A 16,718-nucleotide genomic window follows, 5' to 3' on the forward strand; every position below is an offset into this window, starting at 1 on the left:
GCATTTGAAAGTCAATGGGGTTACTGTAGCTAAGAGAAACAGCACATCAAATATAGGTAAATAAGGAACAGGGATGATTACCTCATCCTGCAACATTCATTAGGATGCCATCCTAAGACTTCAAAAAAATAAAAACCTTTTCAGGGAAACCTTTAGCAACCATTGGGGTGAGGGCATGGCTTGAAAGATAGCCCAAAGGACAGCTAGGTGATGCATTGGATGGAGTGCTGGGCCTGGAGTCCAATCCAGCCTCGGACACTTACTAAGCGGTATGACTTTGGCCAAGACACTTAAACTCTGTTTGCCTCAGTTTCTTCATCTGTAAAATAGAGTCCTCCCAGGAACAAATGAAATAATCATTATAAAGCATTTAGCACAGTAACTGACATGTAGTAAGTGCTATACGTCGTCATTCAGTCATTTTCAGTTGTGTCTGACTCTTCATGACCCCATTTGGGGTTTTCTTGGCAGAGATACTGGAGTGGTTTGCCACTTCCTTCTCCAACTCATTTTACAGATGAGGAGCTGAGGCAAACAGGTAATAGTGACTTGACCAGGATCACACAGCTAATAAGTGTCATGTGTGTGAGGCCAGATTTGAACTCAGGTCCTTCTCATTCCAAGGCCGGCGCTCTATCCGTTGTGCTGCCTAACTGCCCCTTAACTATTATTATATTATTATTATTATTATATTATTATTATTATTATTATTATTATTATTATTGGGGAATCAAAAGATCTATAGAAGTCTCTAGAGCCTTGTTACCATTAATTGTATTCTTATTATAATTTTAAATTGTACTTCTTATCTTCACTCTCCCCCCCACCTCAACTTCCTACCTGTTCCATATAAGTACCCTAATTAATCAGAGAATCTCATATAGTTTTAGAACTGGAGGAACCCTGAATCCCTTGATTATTATTTTTTGGGGGCTAGGCAATGGAATTAAGTGACTTTCCCAGGGTCACACAGCTAGTAAGTGTTATGTGTCTGAGGCTGGATTTGAACTCAGGTCCTCCTGAATCCAATGCCGCTGCTCTATCTACTCTGCCACCTAGCTGCCCCGTAATCCATTGATTTTTATGCATAACCAAATGGAAGGGCAGAGAAGAAAAGTAAGTGCAGAAACAGCAGAGAACCAAAACCCAGGTGTTTCTTAGTGGGTGTAATCTTTCACCCCTAATCTAATACTTGATTGTAATACTTATTTTGTGATGGAGGTGATTAGAGTCGTAATAGTTAACACCCATCCCTAAAGTCATACCTCTATTTGGACTCTACCTAGCTTCTCCCAATAGCCTATAATTAGGATTAAAGTTGTTAATGAGTTAAATAACTGACCTTAACTGTCCTCAGAAATATTTAGTTAAAATCTTGAAATAAATTCTCCGAGTGCCTTTTGTTTGCTCAACCGGTTAATAGTTGGACCCTGAGGGGATGTCAAGAAAGAAGCCTGGGGAGATATAGCAGGTTTTTGTTTTGTACTTATATCCCTGGTGCCTCTTGAAGTTCCCAGGGCAAACTTCACTCTATCCCAATACTGCCTCAGACAAGTTTGTCATTGATTCCCAGAATGATGATGAGTACACAATGAGTGGAATGTTCAGGATTTGGAATCCTCACCCTGCCATCATGTGACCTTAGGTAAATAATACAGAACCCTCTCTGGATCTCAGTTTCCTCATCTGTAAAATAAGGGAGTTGGGCCCCACAGGCCCCACCCAGATAACCTCTGAGTTCCCTTTCAGATTTATAACCTTAGTCATCGTTGATCACCAAAATTAACACAGTTTGTGTCAGTCTCAGGCCAGTGCTGGAGCACTGATGATGATGATGATGATGATGATGATGATGACCTCTCTTCACCTTGAGTTGTAGTTTAAAAATTATTGTGGCCCTTTACGATGTGACCAGGCATGAACCTGTGACAGGAGGCAAATTCCTACTAGTGTAAGTGCAGGCATAGTCCTCTCCTGTGGTCGGTTGCAAAAGGGGAAGCAAAAGACTTCTGAGCTCCTAACAAATCATGTGCTTAGGGCCACTTGGAAAACGGAAGTTGCAAGTTACAATCCAAGGGATAATGCCCCAGTTGGACAAGGTCTAGAATCTAATCAGATTAAATTTTAACTCTGTCCCCAACAAACAAATGCCACTTCTTAATTTCTGAGAAACTTGCTGCCTAAATAAATGGGCAGAGAACTGACGGTTTCACGATCTTGGACAAAAATGGCAATTTCAAAACCCTTAGACCTTTAGTGAGGGAAGTGGCCTGCTTTATCCAGAATTTAGTACTTTCATTTTAATTGGCTCTGAATTAAAAAAAAAAAACTCCAGACTTAGCAGACAGGAGCAGCTGAAGGTTACTGATTTGTCATCCCTGACCTCTTGATACCATTTCTTTTTTTGCAAAATAATTAGGGATAAGTTGAGTATGAGACAACGTTGCACATAGGATCACCTGACAAATGAGGAGTTTGGTACCTACCTTTCAGCTACAATGAACCTAGCTAGGAATATATGACTTCTTACTATATTTCCTGTGGCTCCAACAGGCCAGAGTTTTAAGCGTTTCTACGGTGTTTCTGTCAGGATTTACTGTCTTCTCTCACTTCCCCAGGATAGGGAAAATGCCATTCTAACTCAAAACATCCCTTTTGTACTTTTGTTTTATTACCACTCCAAACTGATCTCTTACTTGAATTCGTGCTTCACACACACACACACACACACACACACACACACACACACACACACACACACACACATCCATCAAGTCTATTGATTGAGAATGAAGCTATAGCACTTAATCTAATAAAAGGGTAATGTGTAACAGAAGCTTTAAGCGCAAATTTACAGAAGCTTTTGGGAGAAACTGCAAAATGGTGTTTACCTGGCTTTCCTTGCCTGTCCACCATATGTCAGTTGTCTTGGATACTTGAAAAATTAGGTCCCTCTTGCCCTTTCTAGTAATTCCATCTCCTCCTTTCGTGCCTGGAGTGTTCTCTCCTTGCCTCTGCCTCTTAGAATCTCTAGTTTCCTTCTAGTCCTGAGCTATACTCCATATATCAAGCTTAGAAAATCTCTGATGATTTCCATAAACATTAATTCATACATGATTTTTTTTCTACCCCTCTCTTGACTACAAAACTTGTTTTTAATGATAGCAAGTACATAACTAGAAATTGTTAGGTAAACCTAGGACAACCTTAGTGGCAGGTGGAGAGGGAGGAGAGAATCCTAGTTGGGACTTTTTGTACTCCCCCCTCCCAGCCTGCTCATTGTGGGGCCACCCTGTAGTTATGCCACTCCTCTCCTCAGAATGACAACAGTACAGAAAAGAATAGCCCAGCCCTGCAATGCCCCATCTCTGTGAGTGGTTCATTGTTGAGGAATAACTTCCCAGGCAGAATTCTTGTCTCCCGGACTTCCCCATTGCTACACAGCCCCTTTATCTGGGAGGAATGAATCCCAAGAAGTAAATAGCCTGTTTTCCTGAAGGGCCCCACATCCCCTTAAGCAGAAAAGAACCTGGGGGAACCAGCCATACATACAACTGCTCCCATGTGTGCAATCACACCTGGTTTTGAATAACATCACTCCAGGGGATCTTGTCCCAATCTGTTCTTTATCCTAAATCAACTTAATAGGGACCTGGAATTTCTTGCCCCCCTCCCTTTTGTAGGAGATTGCCACCAGGAAAGGGTGTGCCCTTCTGGGCAAAGCCTTAATGGCCCTGCTCAGTAGTTGGTGTAGTTTCCAGTTTTAGGGGGTATTACCTGTGGGGGGGAGAAAGCTTTTGTGGGAGGGGTGTGATACATAGTGGTCGGGTGGCCTCAAACTTGTTTTTTGTTGAAAAGTGCTACTGGCTCAAAAATGCCCCCCACCTCAATGATCTTTGCACCTAACAGGACTTCTAGTATTAGTATCTGTCCCAGGAACTAGGGCACTTCCTGGTCAACCTAAGCATGCACAGCACCAGTGACCTCATGGTATACACTCACCTACAAAACAATGTCTTATTCTGTCTTAGCTAGGACACTTTAATAATTGACTTTCCCAATCTCAATTCAACAAACATTTAAGGGCTTATTATTTGATAGGAAATAGTGATCCAGAAAACTAGTTCTTCACCTCAAAGAGCTTAAGCTCTAGCGTGTATAACTAAATCCTTTATGGATGAAATTACATCCCCTAGGAAAACTAAACCCATGGTAAATTTGTGTGTGTGTTTTTTTTAAGGGCAAGACTTACTGGGGAACTCTTCTTTTAGCCTAACCTGAGAGTGCACCAGAATCGAGCTGATTAACATGGTAGAATATCCTATCTGTGAAATGTACTTGATACTTTGGAGATCAAGTCTGTGACAATTATATTGAATATTACTCTCCTTTGTGTATTCTGTAGTCCAGTCAAACTGCCATTTTCCCCATATAAAACATTCCTTCTCAAGCCTCTATAACTTTGCAAAGATTGACATGCCCCCAACGCCACCCCATGCCTAGAATGCCCTACCTCTTCCCCCACTCTGCCTCTTAGAACCAACCCAGAGCTTCATTCAAGACTTCTCAAACCACTTTCTCACAAGAAGACTTTGCTAACTTTTTTAAAAACTCATCCACACGTTACTTTGTGTTTGTTTGTTTGTTTGTTTTTGTTTGTTTGTTTATGCTTTCATTGATTTCCTTCCCTCCCCAATAGAATGAAAGCTTCTTGAGGGGAGGAACTGTTCCATTTTTTTCATTGGTTCCTCCTGCCGCATGTCCACTCACAGAAAGCCTTTAATAAATGCATTTTGAATGATAATTCTTGAGCATTTTTGGTGACTTAGGTTCCACAATAGTTATCTCTTTGAATAGAACTGATTAGAAGGCAAAAACCTGTGAACTACAAACTTTTTTTTTTACCTTTCATGTTTGCACATCCCTAAATGGTTAACCATTTATAAACTTGGAAGAAAACAAAATAAAGACTATTGACTTCCATAGGAGAGCCCTAGGAACTCTTAGCTCATTAAGCTTGAGATATTGTTACTCAAAAATCTGGATAAGCCCTCCAATTTTTCTTTTTTTGAAGAATAAATGCAAGTGATTCTATAGATACTTTAAAGAGTGGTTCGTTGTTGAGGAATCAGAGGGGTGTGTGTGTGTGTGTGTGTGTGTGTGTGTGTGTGTGTGTGTGTGTGTGTGTGTGTGTGTATGTATAGAAAGGAGGGAGGCTCTGAGAGAGGAAATTAAGTGCAGGCTTTTTTGGGGAAGGGTTTTCTGAACCCAAGGATATAGGCTTCTTGGACTTAACAATTAATAGTGTCTCATGACTTTAGTTAAGATTTCTCTTTTCAGTTGTTGCAAAACAAGAGATACTTTTGTCTTTGGGGAATGATTCAGATATTCTGGTCTAGGAAAACTTTCGGTACTCTAGATTTGTATGTTAACCATGACTGTTTAACTTTTACCTTTTTATCCCCACCACCCATTGAAGCTACTAGAGCAGAGATTCTGTTGCAAAATGTGTCCTATTGATGTTGCCTCTTAGATAATGCTACAAAGAAATTAATAGATTGTAGAAGATGTCTAGTCCTGTTAAACTGACCCTTCAAAAACAAAGTTTCCTCATGAACAAATAGCAACACACAATTATTAGCTTGCTTAATTCTATCGAGAATCATTCAGTTCTAATTGGGGGCTGTTGGGAAAACTGAAAGATAATTAGAACTAACCCAAAACAGCATGGACCTCAGGCGTCCAGGTTACCTGTTGTTATGGTTTTTAAAGCAAAGCCTTGATGACCACTTGTTGGTAATGTAGAGGATGAAATTTTTTAGCTCTGGGTAGGATGAGATGACCTCTAAGGTTCCTTCCAACCCTAAGAATTCAGAGACTGCCATTTACCATTTTTCAGAATTATGCTTATATGCAGTAGTAGTAATAGCCCACTTCTACCCAAATCCTTAAATATAAAGGAACAAACTTTAAAAAAAAAAGATATATGCGTACCATATTCCACCAATAAATCCTTTTCGGTTTCTCTCAACTAAAACATCAAATGAATTGTATAGTTAGTAAATTTTGTTTAGTTTCTTCATTAATCATTAAGGTCAATTCTTTCTCCCAGAACAGAAGACCTGGCTTCAAGTCCCACCCTTAACACCTACTGCCTTTGTGACCCTGGGCCAGTCACTGAACTTCTTAGTGTGCTAAACAACTCTCTGTAAGACCATAAGTCGCCTAGAAGGTGTCCAATTGCATTAGCTGGAGTAATTCCCCACCTCCGAAGGGGAAACCCCCCTCACCTAGTTCCTCTCTTTGACTCCACAGCCAATGTTCTTGTACTAAACTACTTCAAATAATTAGTCTTTTAAATGATCTCCCTGCCTCTACTATTTGTTAGGTCTGACAGCATCATTAGTCTGTTTTTAAAGGGGGGGAAATGAAACACCACTGCTTCCCTCTTGCTTTTGGATAATATACCAACTACTTAGCCTGGGTTTCAATTAGAGTTACAATCTAGCTCCAATATGCCTTTCTAGCCCTGATGCATACTATACCTTACATACTATACATACTATGTATTCTAAGTACAACCCAGACTATACTGGTAGCCATTCATTATTTCATCCTGTACTTTATTACAGGTTGGCCCATGTCTAGAATTCATTCCTACAATACTTCTTCCTGCTGAAATCCTTCCTTGAGGGTCTAACATGGATGAATCCTTCTTTTGCAAATGTATTCCTCTTTTCTCCCCCAGCAAAGTATCCTTAAATGCTTTTAGATCACTTTGGATCTTTTCTATGCCTCTAATTCTATTCTGACCTCTATCATTTGCTTGCAAGTCCTATTCATTCCCCTCCTCCTCCCACAACCAATGCAGCAGACTGTAAACTTCATAAAGTGAGAACAGTTTTATCTTTGTATTGCTGTTACCTAACAGAAGGACTTGTGTATACCGGGACTTGCTGTTTGGATTGAGCTGAGATGCTAGTCCTGTTTGGCATTCATAGGGTCTTCTAAAATCAACCTCTGACAAGCATTCTGTTCTAAAAACAAACAAACAAACAAACAAAAATTGTAACCTACAATGAATGGGGGTGGGACTTTTTCATAGTGGATGTTTTAATCCAATTGCTCAACTTCAAGCCAAAATTACCTAGCTAATAGCCTAGGGCACCTAGGGCTACTAAGTAGCAGTGGATAAAGCACCAGGCATGGAATTAAGAAGACTCATCTTCTGAGTTCAAATCCAGCCTTAGACACTTACTAACTATGTAACCCTGGGCAAATCACTTGACCCAGTTTGCCTCAGTTCTTCATCTCTAAAATGAGCCGGAGAAGGAAATGGCAAATCACTCCAGTATCTCTGTGAAGAAAACCCCAAATGGGGTTGGGAACAGTTGGACACCACTGAAACAACTAAATAACTAACCTATGGAGACACTCAACAGGGTCAATTTCCACTTAAATAACTGATCTTGTTGAACTGGTTAAGAACTTACCATGGAAATTGTGTCTCTCAAACATCAGAACTCTGTCAAATGGGAGACATGAAAAAAATTAGCAACATAGAATCTTTAGAACTTATTGTGTGCTAAGTTCTATTGTTCTTATGTCTTAGTGTAACTTATGTGGGCATATGCCTCTGACTTCTGCTTACAGATCATCTTGGATTATGTCCATCTGAGATTCCCCAATTGTGAATCCTCCTGGGATCTCTAAGCATCTCCTGGAGCCAGGGTTTGCAGCCAGCTTCCTCAAAATGTCTGCTGAAGTAGAAACCAACATGGCCAATGGTCAGCCTGAGCAACAGGCAACCCCCAAATCATCGTCAAAAAAAGAAAAAAAGAAAGGTACAAAGGATCTTCTTGACCTGATGTTTTGACAAAGAAAAATCATGGGTTTTGTGAGTTTGTTACTTTAGAGTTAGGGAAATTCTGACACCAAGGAAGAGCTGAGCCAGTGAGAGAATGCTTTGGCTGAATCTCCAGTAAGTAAAAGATTAAGTGAAATGTACTACAGCCTGAGAAAATAGGAAGGAAGGAAGACTGTCCAACTTAAATAGAAAATAGGAGAGGAAATAATACTGTTCTTTTTTTTCAACTGAGAAGGTGGCTAGAGAAGAGATGGCAAAACTCTTATACTTGATTGTCACAAGAAGCATGTTGCTTTGTCACTTGGGGGCCACCATGAGGTTTTTAGTAAGCCTTTCTCAGTTTTCCAAAACCAGTAGATTGGGATTTTAAAATTTCATGTCTCTGTGTTTCATTACATCCAGCATTTCCCTCAATATCTTCTCTCTTCACTCCACCCCAATACTCACAACATTTCCTTTAAACCAAGAAAAGAAGACCATTGTAGTAACTATTTGCCAGGTCTGGAATCCATAATCATCTTATCTGGATTCATTATTGATGAATATTTATTATGATCTTGAGATTCCTTTACCCTACTTGATGGGGAAAAAATGTAATCTTGCCTTATGAAAGGAGTTAGAATTTTTTTTTTTAATGGCGAATGGAAAGAGGAAAGTGAGAAGGCAATGCTAATCTACATCTCTTTCTATACAAAGACTCCAACTTCTGAGCAGCTGCCTTTCTGAGGTGGTTTTATTTACATTATTATGGCATTTGCAATTACAGTTCTGCATGCTTTGCTCTGTTAGCTTGTAAAAGTCTTTCCAGATTTCTGTGATTTTCTCATTCACCATTTTTATGGCAAAATAATATTGCATGAATTCACACGCCACCAGGTCTGGAATAGCATTTTATGTTTCATTAAAATATATATATATTTTCAGGGGAACAACATGACACCAATCTAGATTAGCTGAGTAATGATATCCTCAAGTTCCATGGAAGGTCTTTAGGCTCTTGTTCTCAAAGCACAAGAAAAAGGGAGGGGATTGTCATTATAAGGAATTTAGATCTGAATGAAATCTTCAGCTCTAAGATGCTACTAGTTAATATATTTTTTCATATCTTCTTAGGGATATGGAACGAAATCAAAGCATTCTTTTTTCTTCACACTCTACCCTTCCCTATCATTCTCCAAATAAAGTATTATTGAGTGTGACATTGCCAAAAGACAATCAGAGATGGATGAAGACTAAACAGCTGACTTGCTCAATTAACTGGATTAATCCTTGTGTAACCAAGAGACAAGAGCAGCCATAAATATTCCAAAACCTTGTAGAGCTTCTGAAGCATCTTCATTCCTGAGTCTTGAGTCAAATATTTCATAACAGCTCTTACCTTAGGGTTGTATTTCAATTTATAAGCTTTATTTTTTTTTCCTTCTCTAGGAACAGAAAAGACAGATGAATATCTCTTGGCCAGGTTCAAAGGTGATGGAGTAAAATACAAGGCCAAACTAATTGGCATTGATGATGTGCCAGAGGCAAGAGGGGATAAAATGTGTCAAGACTCTATGATGAAATTGAAGGTAAAGACTCAACCTCTGCAATATAGGGGGAAAGGAATGAAATCAGTATGCAGTAGCATAGCAGAAAGATTGTTGGGGTGGTGACCATGGTTGTTCTGGGTACAGTTCATTTAAATGTCTCTGCTGTCAGGACAATGTAGCCTCAAGGTCAGAAGTTCCAGTAGCAGCAGGGCAAGAAGCTCTTTTAAGACAGATATTCATCTTTTGGGGGTGGTTATTTATACTGTGTCTAGCTTCCATCACCTCCCCCTATCCCCTATTTAAATGTTTAACCTGATTCTTAACATGCCTACAGCTGCTATATGGACAGTGAACCAATGTGAATATTAAAGCTCACCTTGACATGACCTTCAGCTTTAAACCTCTCCTCTTTCCCAATGCTAACTTCCAGGGAATGTCGGTAGCTGCTCGGTCTCAGGGACAGCACAAACAGAAGATCTGGCTGAATATTTCTCTCTCTGGAATTAAAATAATTGATGAGAAAACTGGGGTAAGAATCCATTAGCATGGAGCTTGGTTTGTGATTGTTCTTGATGTGACTAGCTGGTTTTGAGGACTTGGAAACTTGAGTGAGTAAGCTTCCTTCACTCCACCTGAAGTTGTGGAGAAAAATGATCTTGTCCATGGAGATGTTGGATTTTTTATTTTTAGCTAGAAAGAAGGGAGAGTGAAGAAGATAAGAAATCAAATGCTAATCAATTCTTTTACATGCAAATTCTCCAGCTTCATGAAGTGTTGTTAAACTAGACTGACCATTTTGGAATGAGTCTCCCTTATTGCATGTAACTCAGGAACAGTGTCTAAATAAGACCATCCCTTCAAATGAACATTAAAGAATTGGATGGCAGGGGAGGGGGAAATATCTATTCCTATGAAGGTTGGGGCCTTCTCTCTAAACTACCATTAATGGCTTTCTTCTCAAGAAAATCTACTGCCTTTTAGACCTCTTTATTCTCCTCATACCCTACTTTGGGTTTTATTTTAGCCAAAGGACTATGTAGGCCTACTTGTTTCTTAGTCATTCCCTTCAAAAGCTTCTAGTCCTCTAATCTTCCCTTTATTTAGTGCTTATATTACAGCATCAAAAAAAAAAAACCTTTGCAGAATGAAAATAGTTTTAACAGAAGATGCATTGTTTCCATTGAGGTTTTTTACTACTTGCCCTGCAAGGGAAAATGTGGCTTTAGCAGTCAATGAGAGGCCAAACTTTTTTCTTCCCTCAAATTCTAGCTCCTTGAAGAGGCATGTCTAATGTCAGTAAAAGTAAGAGGTGCTAGTAGTACTGGCTGGTAAATGGACTTTGTGGTTTTCCAGAAACAAGTTATAACTTTGTCACAGGTGATCGAGCACGAACATCCCGTAAACAAGATCTCTTTCATTGCCCGAGATGTGACAGACAATAGGGCTTTTGGTTATGTGTGTGGAGGAGAAGGACAACATCAGTTTTTTGCCATAAAAACTGCACAGCAGGTAAGAACACTAGGGCCCAGGGGTAGTGATGGGGAATATACAGGAAAAGGTGAGGGGAATTGAAATTAGAATAAAAGGGATTTTGTACATCACACACACACACACACACACACACACACACACACACACACACACAAAATCAATTCTTTCCAGTGTTTCCATGAAATTCCACACTTAGCTATGGATACACAGAGAGAGGTAGGTGAGGTCAAGTTACATTTAACTCCATTTCTACTTTCCTTTGACCTACTCCAAAGCAAATGTAAACAATTTGGAACATGGCAGATAGAAGGGAGATGTCTAAGTGTGTCTTCAAGCAAATATTGACAACCAAATAAAAATAAATTATACAAATGAATTTTCTAGTCAGTGGGACTTTGGGTTTTTGTTTTTTGTTTTTTTGTTTTTTAGGAGTTTTTTTGGTCTGCTTTACCTGTCTTTTTATGCTTAACCCATGGTAGTTATCATTTTTCTCATTTTCAAATTTGAGAAACAAAAGTCAAAACCTGGATTCCTTTTAGGAAGACCTAAGCATTGGATTCCTTCTCTCTTTTTTCATCTGAACCATTTTCTTTTAGTAATGGTTTTTATTTTTAAAATTGTTGTCACTTTCCAGTGATTTCTCTTTCATTCTTTCCACCCTCTCTCTTCCATAACAAAGAAGCAGAGCTAAAGAAAACAAACCTATACATTAACCATATACGACAACATATGCCTCCTACCACATCTTTAAGAATTAGGGCTGTGGACAGAAGAGAAAAAAGAACAGTGAAGTATACACCTCAGTTTGAATGAGCTTTCTTGGTGGTTCTAGAACTAATTTATGACTGATAAGAGTCTCCTTGGCAGACTACATTGCACCAATATTCTTGTTACCCAGCTGGGAGCTGTGTTGAAAGCAATTGAGTATGGTAAATCTAAAAGGGGATCCAGAATGTCTTCATCTTTTGTATGCTAATTGGAAGTAGTTATACTTTAAAACCTATTCATTGGTGATCATTTGATAGGCAAGATGTAGCAGACATCTCCACAGGGGCTCATCCTCTCTAGATTCTAGAATAATAGCTATATATAGAATGATACCTACATGGCTATCTAGATAGCCATATAAATAACTATGTAGATATATCTACCTATAATATATACATATATGTATACGTATGTGTGTGTGTGTGTGTATCTGAGGATGGCAGTACAAGGAAGACCTAGAAGCAATTAGAATGCATTGGATAATGATAGAAAACCATTATCTTGTCAATTCTCTAGTAATGGAGTCAGGAAGATCTGTGTTCAAATTTTAACTCAAGTATTTGCTTAGTTCTATGGTTCTAAGCAGATGAAACTCACTAAGGCTCACTGTTTTCATCTGTAAAATAAAGGGGAAGGTAATACTTGTAGCACTTCCTTCACAGGGCTATTGTGAGGAGCAAATAAAATGTATGTAAAGTGCTTTAAAAACCTTAAAACAATATATGAGTATGAGCTCTGTAGTAGAATGGCATAGTGGACAGAGCACTGACCATAAGCCCAAGAAAATCTGATTCAAATTCTGCCTCTAAAACATACTTGCTATATGATCCTGGAAAAGTCATTCAACTTTTCAGAGTTCTAAGCATCTTTTTAAGTTGTAGCAAAGGTGCTGACCTGCCTTGGTAGAGGAAATCTCCTGGCCTGGAATTTCTGAATGCCAGTGAAATCAAAGGTTCAGTCTCTATCCCCACTTTTCTTGAAAGGATCTATTATTTGATAAGTGTGATTCATCCTTCTGATGCTGATTGCAACTCCTCTATTCCTTAGTATTTCTGACTGTCTTTATGAGCTGCTGCGGCCAAAACATTTAATAACCTGCTGGCCAACCTTTGAGCGATGAGTCTTTGTACTCAACAAGGCTGATTCTTAGATGGCAGACATGTTATCTGTCAGTAGGTCAATTTTCAAAGCCCTTCCAGCTTTGACAAGCCCTGCCAATGTTCGTGTGCCACTGACCATAGCTTTTGAAAATCCCATGATACAATGAGGTTGCCTACCAGAATTTTAGGAGAGACAGTTCACATTACCTCACTGATTCCAATCTATCTGTTCAATTTCAATTTTCTCCCATGAATGGGAGAAGGTTTGGGATGAAAGTAGAAATTGATTCTAATCTATGTTTTAACAAGGGGGAAGAGTAAAGTAGTAATCTTGGAATCACTAAATATTTTTGTTTGTTTTTAGGCAGAACCATTAGTAGTTGATCTTAAAGACCTTTTTCAAGTCATCTATAATGTCAAGAAAAAGGAAGAAGAAGATAAGAAAAAGGCAAGTACTAGAGAGTGACAGGTTGGCAGGAATAGATAGCTTGATGAGTTGGGGTTTTTTTGATTACTACAATCATAGAGCATTTGGGTTATTGTATCTGAATATATTGTTTATCACTGAAATACTTGACTTCAATCTCTTGTCAAGATAGCCACAGATCATAGTACCATTTTAATTGATCTGTTGGGAGGACACTCAGAGGCCATGGGGTTAGCACATATATCACAGCTTCCAGGGTAACCCTAAGGTTGGCTTTAAGCCCTAGTTAGATTAAGTCCAAGAAATCTATCCTAATCTGTAGCTGCATGAGGAGGTGAAGGAGCACTTTTTTTTTTCTTTCTGGGCTACAGAACCCATAGGCAGGTCTCTTTTTCCAGATTCCTTCTCTTCTTTTACCTAGATCAACTCTTCTGAATCCTGAGTGGTATTCAGAATCAGCCCATGTATTCAAGGGTCCTATGAGCTAGGAGCCCATAATGATTCTAGAGAGCCATAGGGACATTACCTATCCTTCTGAGGAGCCAAGGAAATTTTGCTAGCCTGTCTATGCTATGTGGAATTGTGCCTAGCTACAAGGAATTTAAAAAACCACTTCATTTACCTGCAGTTTTAGGATGGAAACAAGTGAGTTTTGTTTTTTGTCTGTCTGCCTTAAGTAGCTACTACTAGATGAAACCAAAGTGGTGGTGCAGATTTCTGGAAAACCTAGGCATTTTAGTAAATGCAGCTAACATAATTTTCCATTTTTTTAATTTGTAGACTGAAGAAGCCAACAAGGCAGTTGAGGTAAATTTGTTTCTATGCTTGTATAAATAATTTGATCTAATGCAAATGTTGCACTATCCCTCTCTTATAATTGAAACAGAGTATTCTCCGATATAAAATCCAAATCTTTGTTTAGTGAGTCATTAAAATTGGGAATAAATACTTACTTAAACTATAGATTTTGGAGTCAGAAGACCCAAGTTCAAATCTGGGCTCTGCTACATAACAACCTACGTGACCTTAGATAAAACAATGACTTCTCTGAGCTTTCTCTTAAAACAAGAGGTTGGATTAGGTTTCTCAGGTTCTCTTCCAGCTCTAACATTCTATGATCCTATGACTTTTTCAGAATGGGAATAAAGACCTGCTGACACTTGATTACCCAGCTAGCAAAATGAAATTGGTATGTCCATGAAGTCTTATGATTCTGCCCTGATTGTATATATTATGCTCTGTGGATAATGCTAATGTAGCCATAAAATTACAAAATCCCATTATCACTAACCATTCAGTATGCATATTTATTCTTCTAATATAAATGCTATTTTAATATTAATGTAGAAACATAGGACTGGTATATGTCTTAATCAAATCAAAATTGCTTTTTTTAAGGGTGTTGACCAGATGGATCTGTTTGGGGACATGTCCACACCTCCTGACCTAAATAGTCCAACAGTAAGTATGTAAGGGGCAGGCTGGGGGGGAAATTTTGCACCATAATAGCACTTATGCCTATAATTTTATTTCAAAATACCAACAGCCAAAAAGATTTGCCTTTCCTAGCAGGAAATACGTCCCAAGTTTCCATATGGATTTTCTATGTAAAACATAAAGACACTGTAGTATCACTTAAAAATCAGGCAAGTTGTACTTTTTAAAAAGTTGCATCATCTCAACAACTTGTATTTATCATCTGAAAGACAAACCAGTCAGAAATGTCTACCCTTTTAGGTAATGGGGGGGGGGGGAAACAGAAGAAGCTGAGTAGAACCTGTTGACAAAACCAACTTTGACTTGAACATTCAGGTACCAGAATTCAAGATGAAGATTTCACCCTAGCCTCCCATTTCTGTTACCTTTTCCTACCTAAACAGTTTCAATTCATTGGCAAGCCTATATTCAAAAGGTTTTGAAAACAAGAGCACCAAAGGAAACATGGGACTGGAAAGAAATTAAATGATTCTCAGTCAGCTAGCATTTATTAAACACCTACTATATGGCAGCCTCAACACAGGGCACTAGAGGTGCAAAAAAAAAGGCAAAAACACTGTCTCTCCCTTCAAGGAGCTCACATTCTAATGGGGAAACAACATGTAGATAGCCTAGGTACATACAAGATGTATATGGAATAGATGAAGTTCATATGCCACATAGTATATAGGGCAAGTCAGGAAGATACGAATCCAAATTCAACCTCAGATACTTACTAGCTTTTGACCCTGGGCAAGTCACAAAGCTCTGTTTGCCTCAGTTTCCTCAACTATGCCACTTAGTTGCCTCAACTTGACTATCACAAACAAGAATTGAAGATAGTATTCCTAGCCTTGGTCAACCAGAAAACTAGTGGTAGAAATAATGAAGCTGTAGGAATAAGTGTGTGTGTGTGTGTGTGTGTGTGTGTGTGTGTGTGTGTGTGTGTGTATGTATATGTGTGTGTGTGTGTGTGTTCAGGGCTGGGGTTAAAGGGGAGGTAGATGAATTTGAAATAAATTATCTGTCAGATTTTGGCAGGACTCAGTAGGTAACTGGAGATAAAGATCTGGAGATTAGGAAAGAAGTTTGGGCTGGAGAGTGATTACTAAGGAAGAGGATAGGGAAAAGGGTCAAGGTCAAGGATAGATCTATGGGGAGGGTTGGCACTGAAGGAATCAGAAAAAGGTGAAAAGGTTTAGGAGTTAGAGGAAGATAAGCAGAAGAGTACAGTGTCACAGAAAACTCAGGAAGAGAGAGCTTCCAGAGAGAAGGGTTATTAAATATTGAATAAAGTAAAAGGTTTGAAGAGGATAAGGATTAAGATCATTGGATTTGAAGACTGATAAGTCATTGACTTTTTAAGAGAATAATGTCAGTAGAGGAGGAATAAGGGTGAAAAATTAATAAACACTGAAGAAATTTAATTAACAAGTATGACCATCCTAAATGGTTTTAGGAAGAAAATGGTAGTTTGGGTGTTTGTATACTTTATATAAAATCATATTTCTTTTTATCGATTTCAGATTTTCCAAGCTCTTTCCTCATATTATCCCAGTAGTACAAATATTTCACCAGCTGTAAAATGGGGATAATGAGCATGAGAACGTATTTGCCTATGGTCACAATATCAAAACTATAATAAAAATGAAGTCCGAGCTTGAAGCGTTTTCTGCAAATATTTAGCCTTATAAAATTAATATGTAGTGGAGAAACTGACTTAAATATGCATCAAATCCCTTTGGCCTTTCAGCTACCCTTACCTTTTCACTTCCAGGAAGTCTTTTTCACCTCCAAACCAATTTCCTCATCTGTAAAATGAGGCAGCTAAAATATGTCCAACATCTGTTCCAACTCTAAATCTTGTGATCTTGAGGCAGAACCAGACTATCTCTTCTACATAAATTTTATTCATTTCTATATGCCTGTTTTAACATTGAATTTATATTTCCATTTTTTTAATCAGTAAAGTATCATAGAAAAAGAACTGGGATTGAATTCTGCTACATGTGAACCATGTGACTTTTGCTTTCAGTTCCTCATCTGTAAAATGAAGGGTT

At 38.6% G+C, this 16,718-nt stretch overlaps 1 protein-coding gene across 3 annotated transcripts in view; it reads left to right on the plus strand.

Moving 5' to 3' along the window:
- DAB2 (DAB adaptor protein 2) overlaps positions 1 to 16,718 on the plus strand; it is a 63,800-nt gene that overhangs the window by 30,147 nt on the left and 16,935 nt on the right. For all 3 annotated transcript variants that reach the window (XM_020996181.2, XM_020996189.2, XM_020996184.2), the window contains exons 2-9: positions 7,654 to 7,844; positions 9,296 to 9,435; positions 9,827 to 9,925; positions 10,774 to 10,905; positions 13,120 to 13,203; positions 13,963 to 13,989; positions 14,318 to 14,371; positions 14,581 to 14,643. In XM_020996181.2, the coding sequence (XP_020851840.1) occupies positions 7,754 to 7,844; positions 9,296 to 9,435; positions 9,827 to 9,925; positions 10,774 to 10,905; positions 13,120 to 13,203; positions 13,963 to 13,989; positions 14,318 to 14,371; positions 14,581 to 14,643 (690 nt within the window). In that variant the 5' untranslated portion in view covers positions 7,654 to 7,753. The remainder of the gene's footprint in view (positions 1 to 7,653; positions 7,845 to 9,295; positions 9,436 to 9,826; positions 9,926 to 10,773; positions 10,906 to 13,119; positions 13,204 to 13,962; positions 13,990 to 14,317; positions 14,372 to 14,580; positions 14,644 to 16,718) is intronic.

This window comes from Phascolarctos cinereus, unplaced genomic scaffold (assembly GCF_003287225.1).
Source record: "Phascolarctos cinereus isolate Bilbo 61053 unplaced genomic scaffold, phaCin_HiC Scaffold_4;HRSCAF=312, whole genome shotgun sequence".
NCBI lineage: Eukaryota > Metazoa > Chordata > Mammalia > Diprotodontia > Phascolarctidae > Phascolarctos > Phascolarctos cinereus.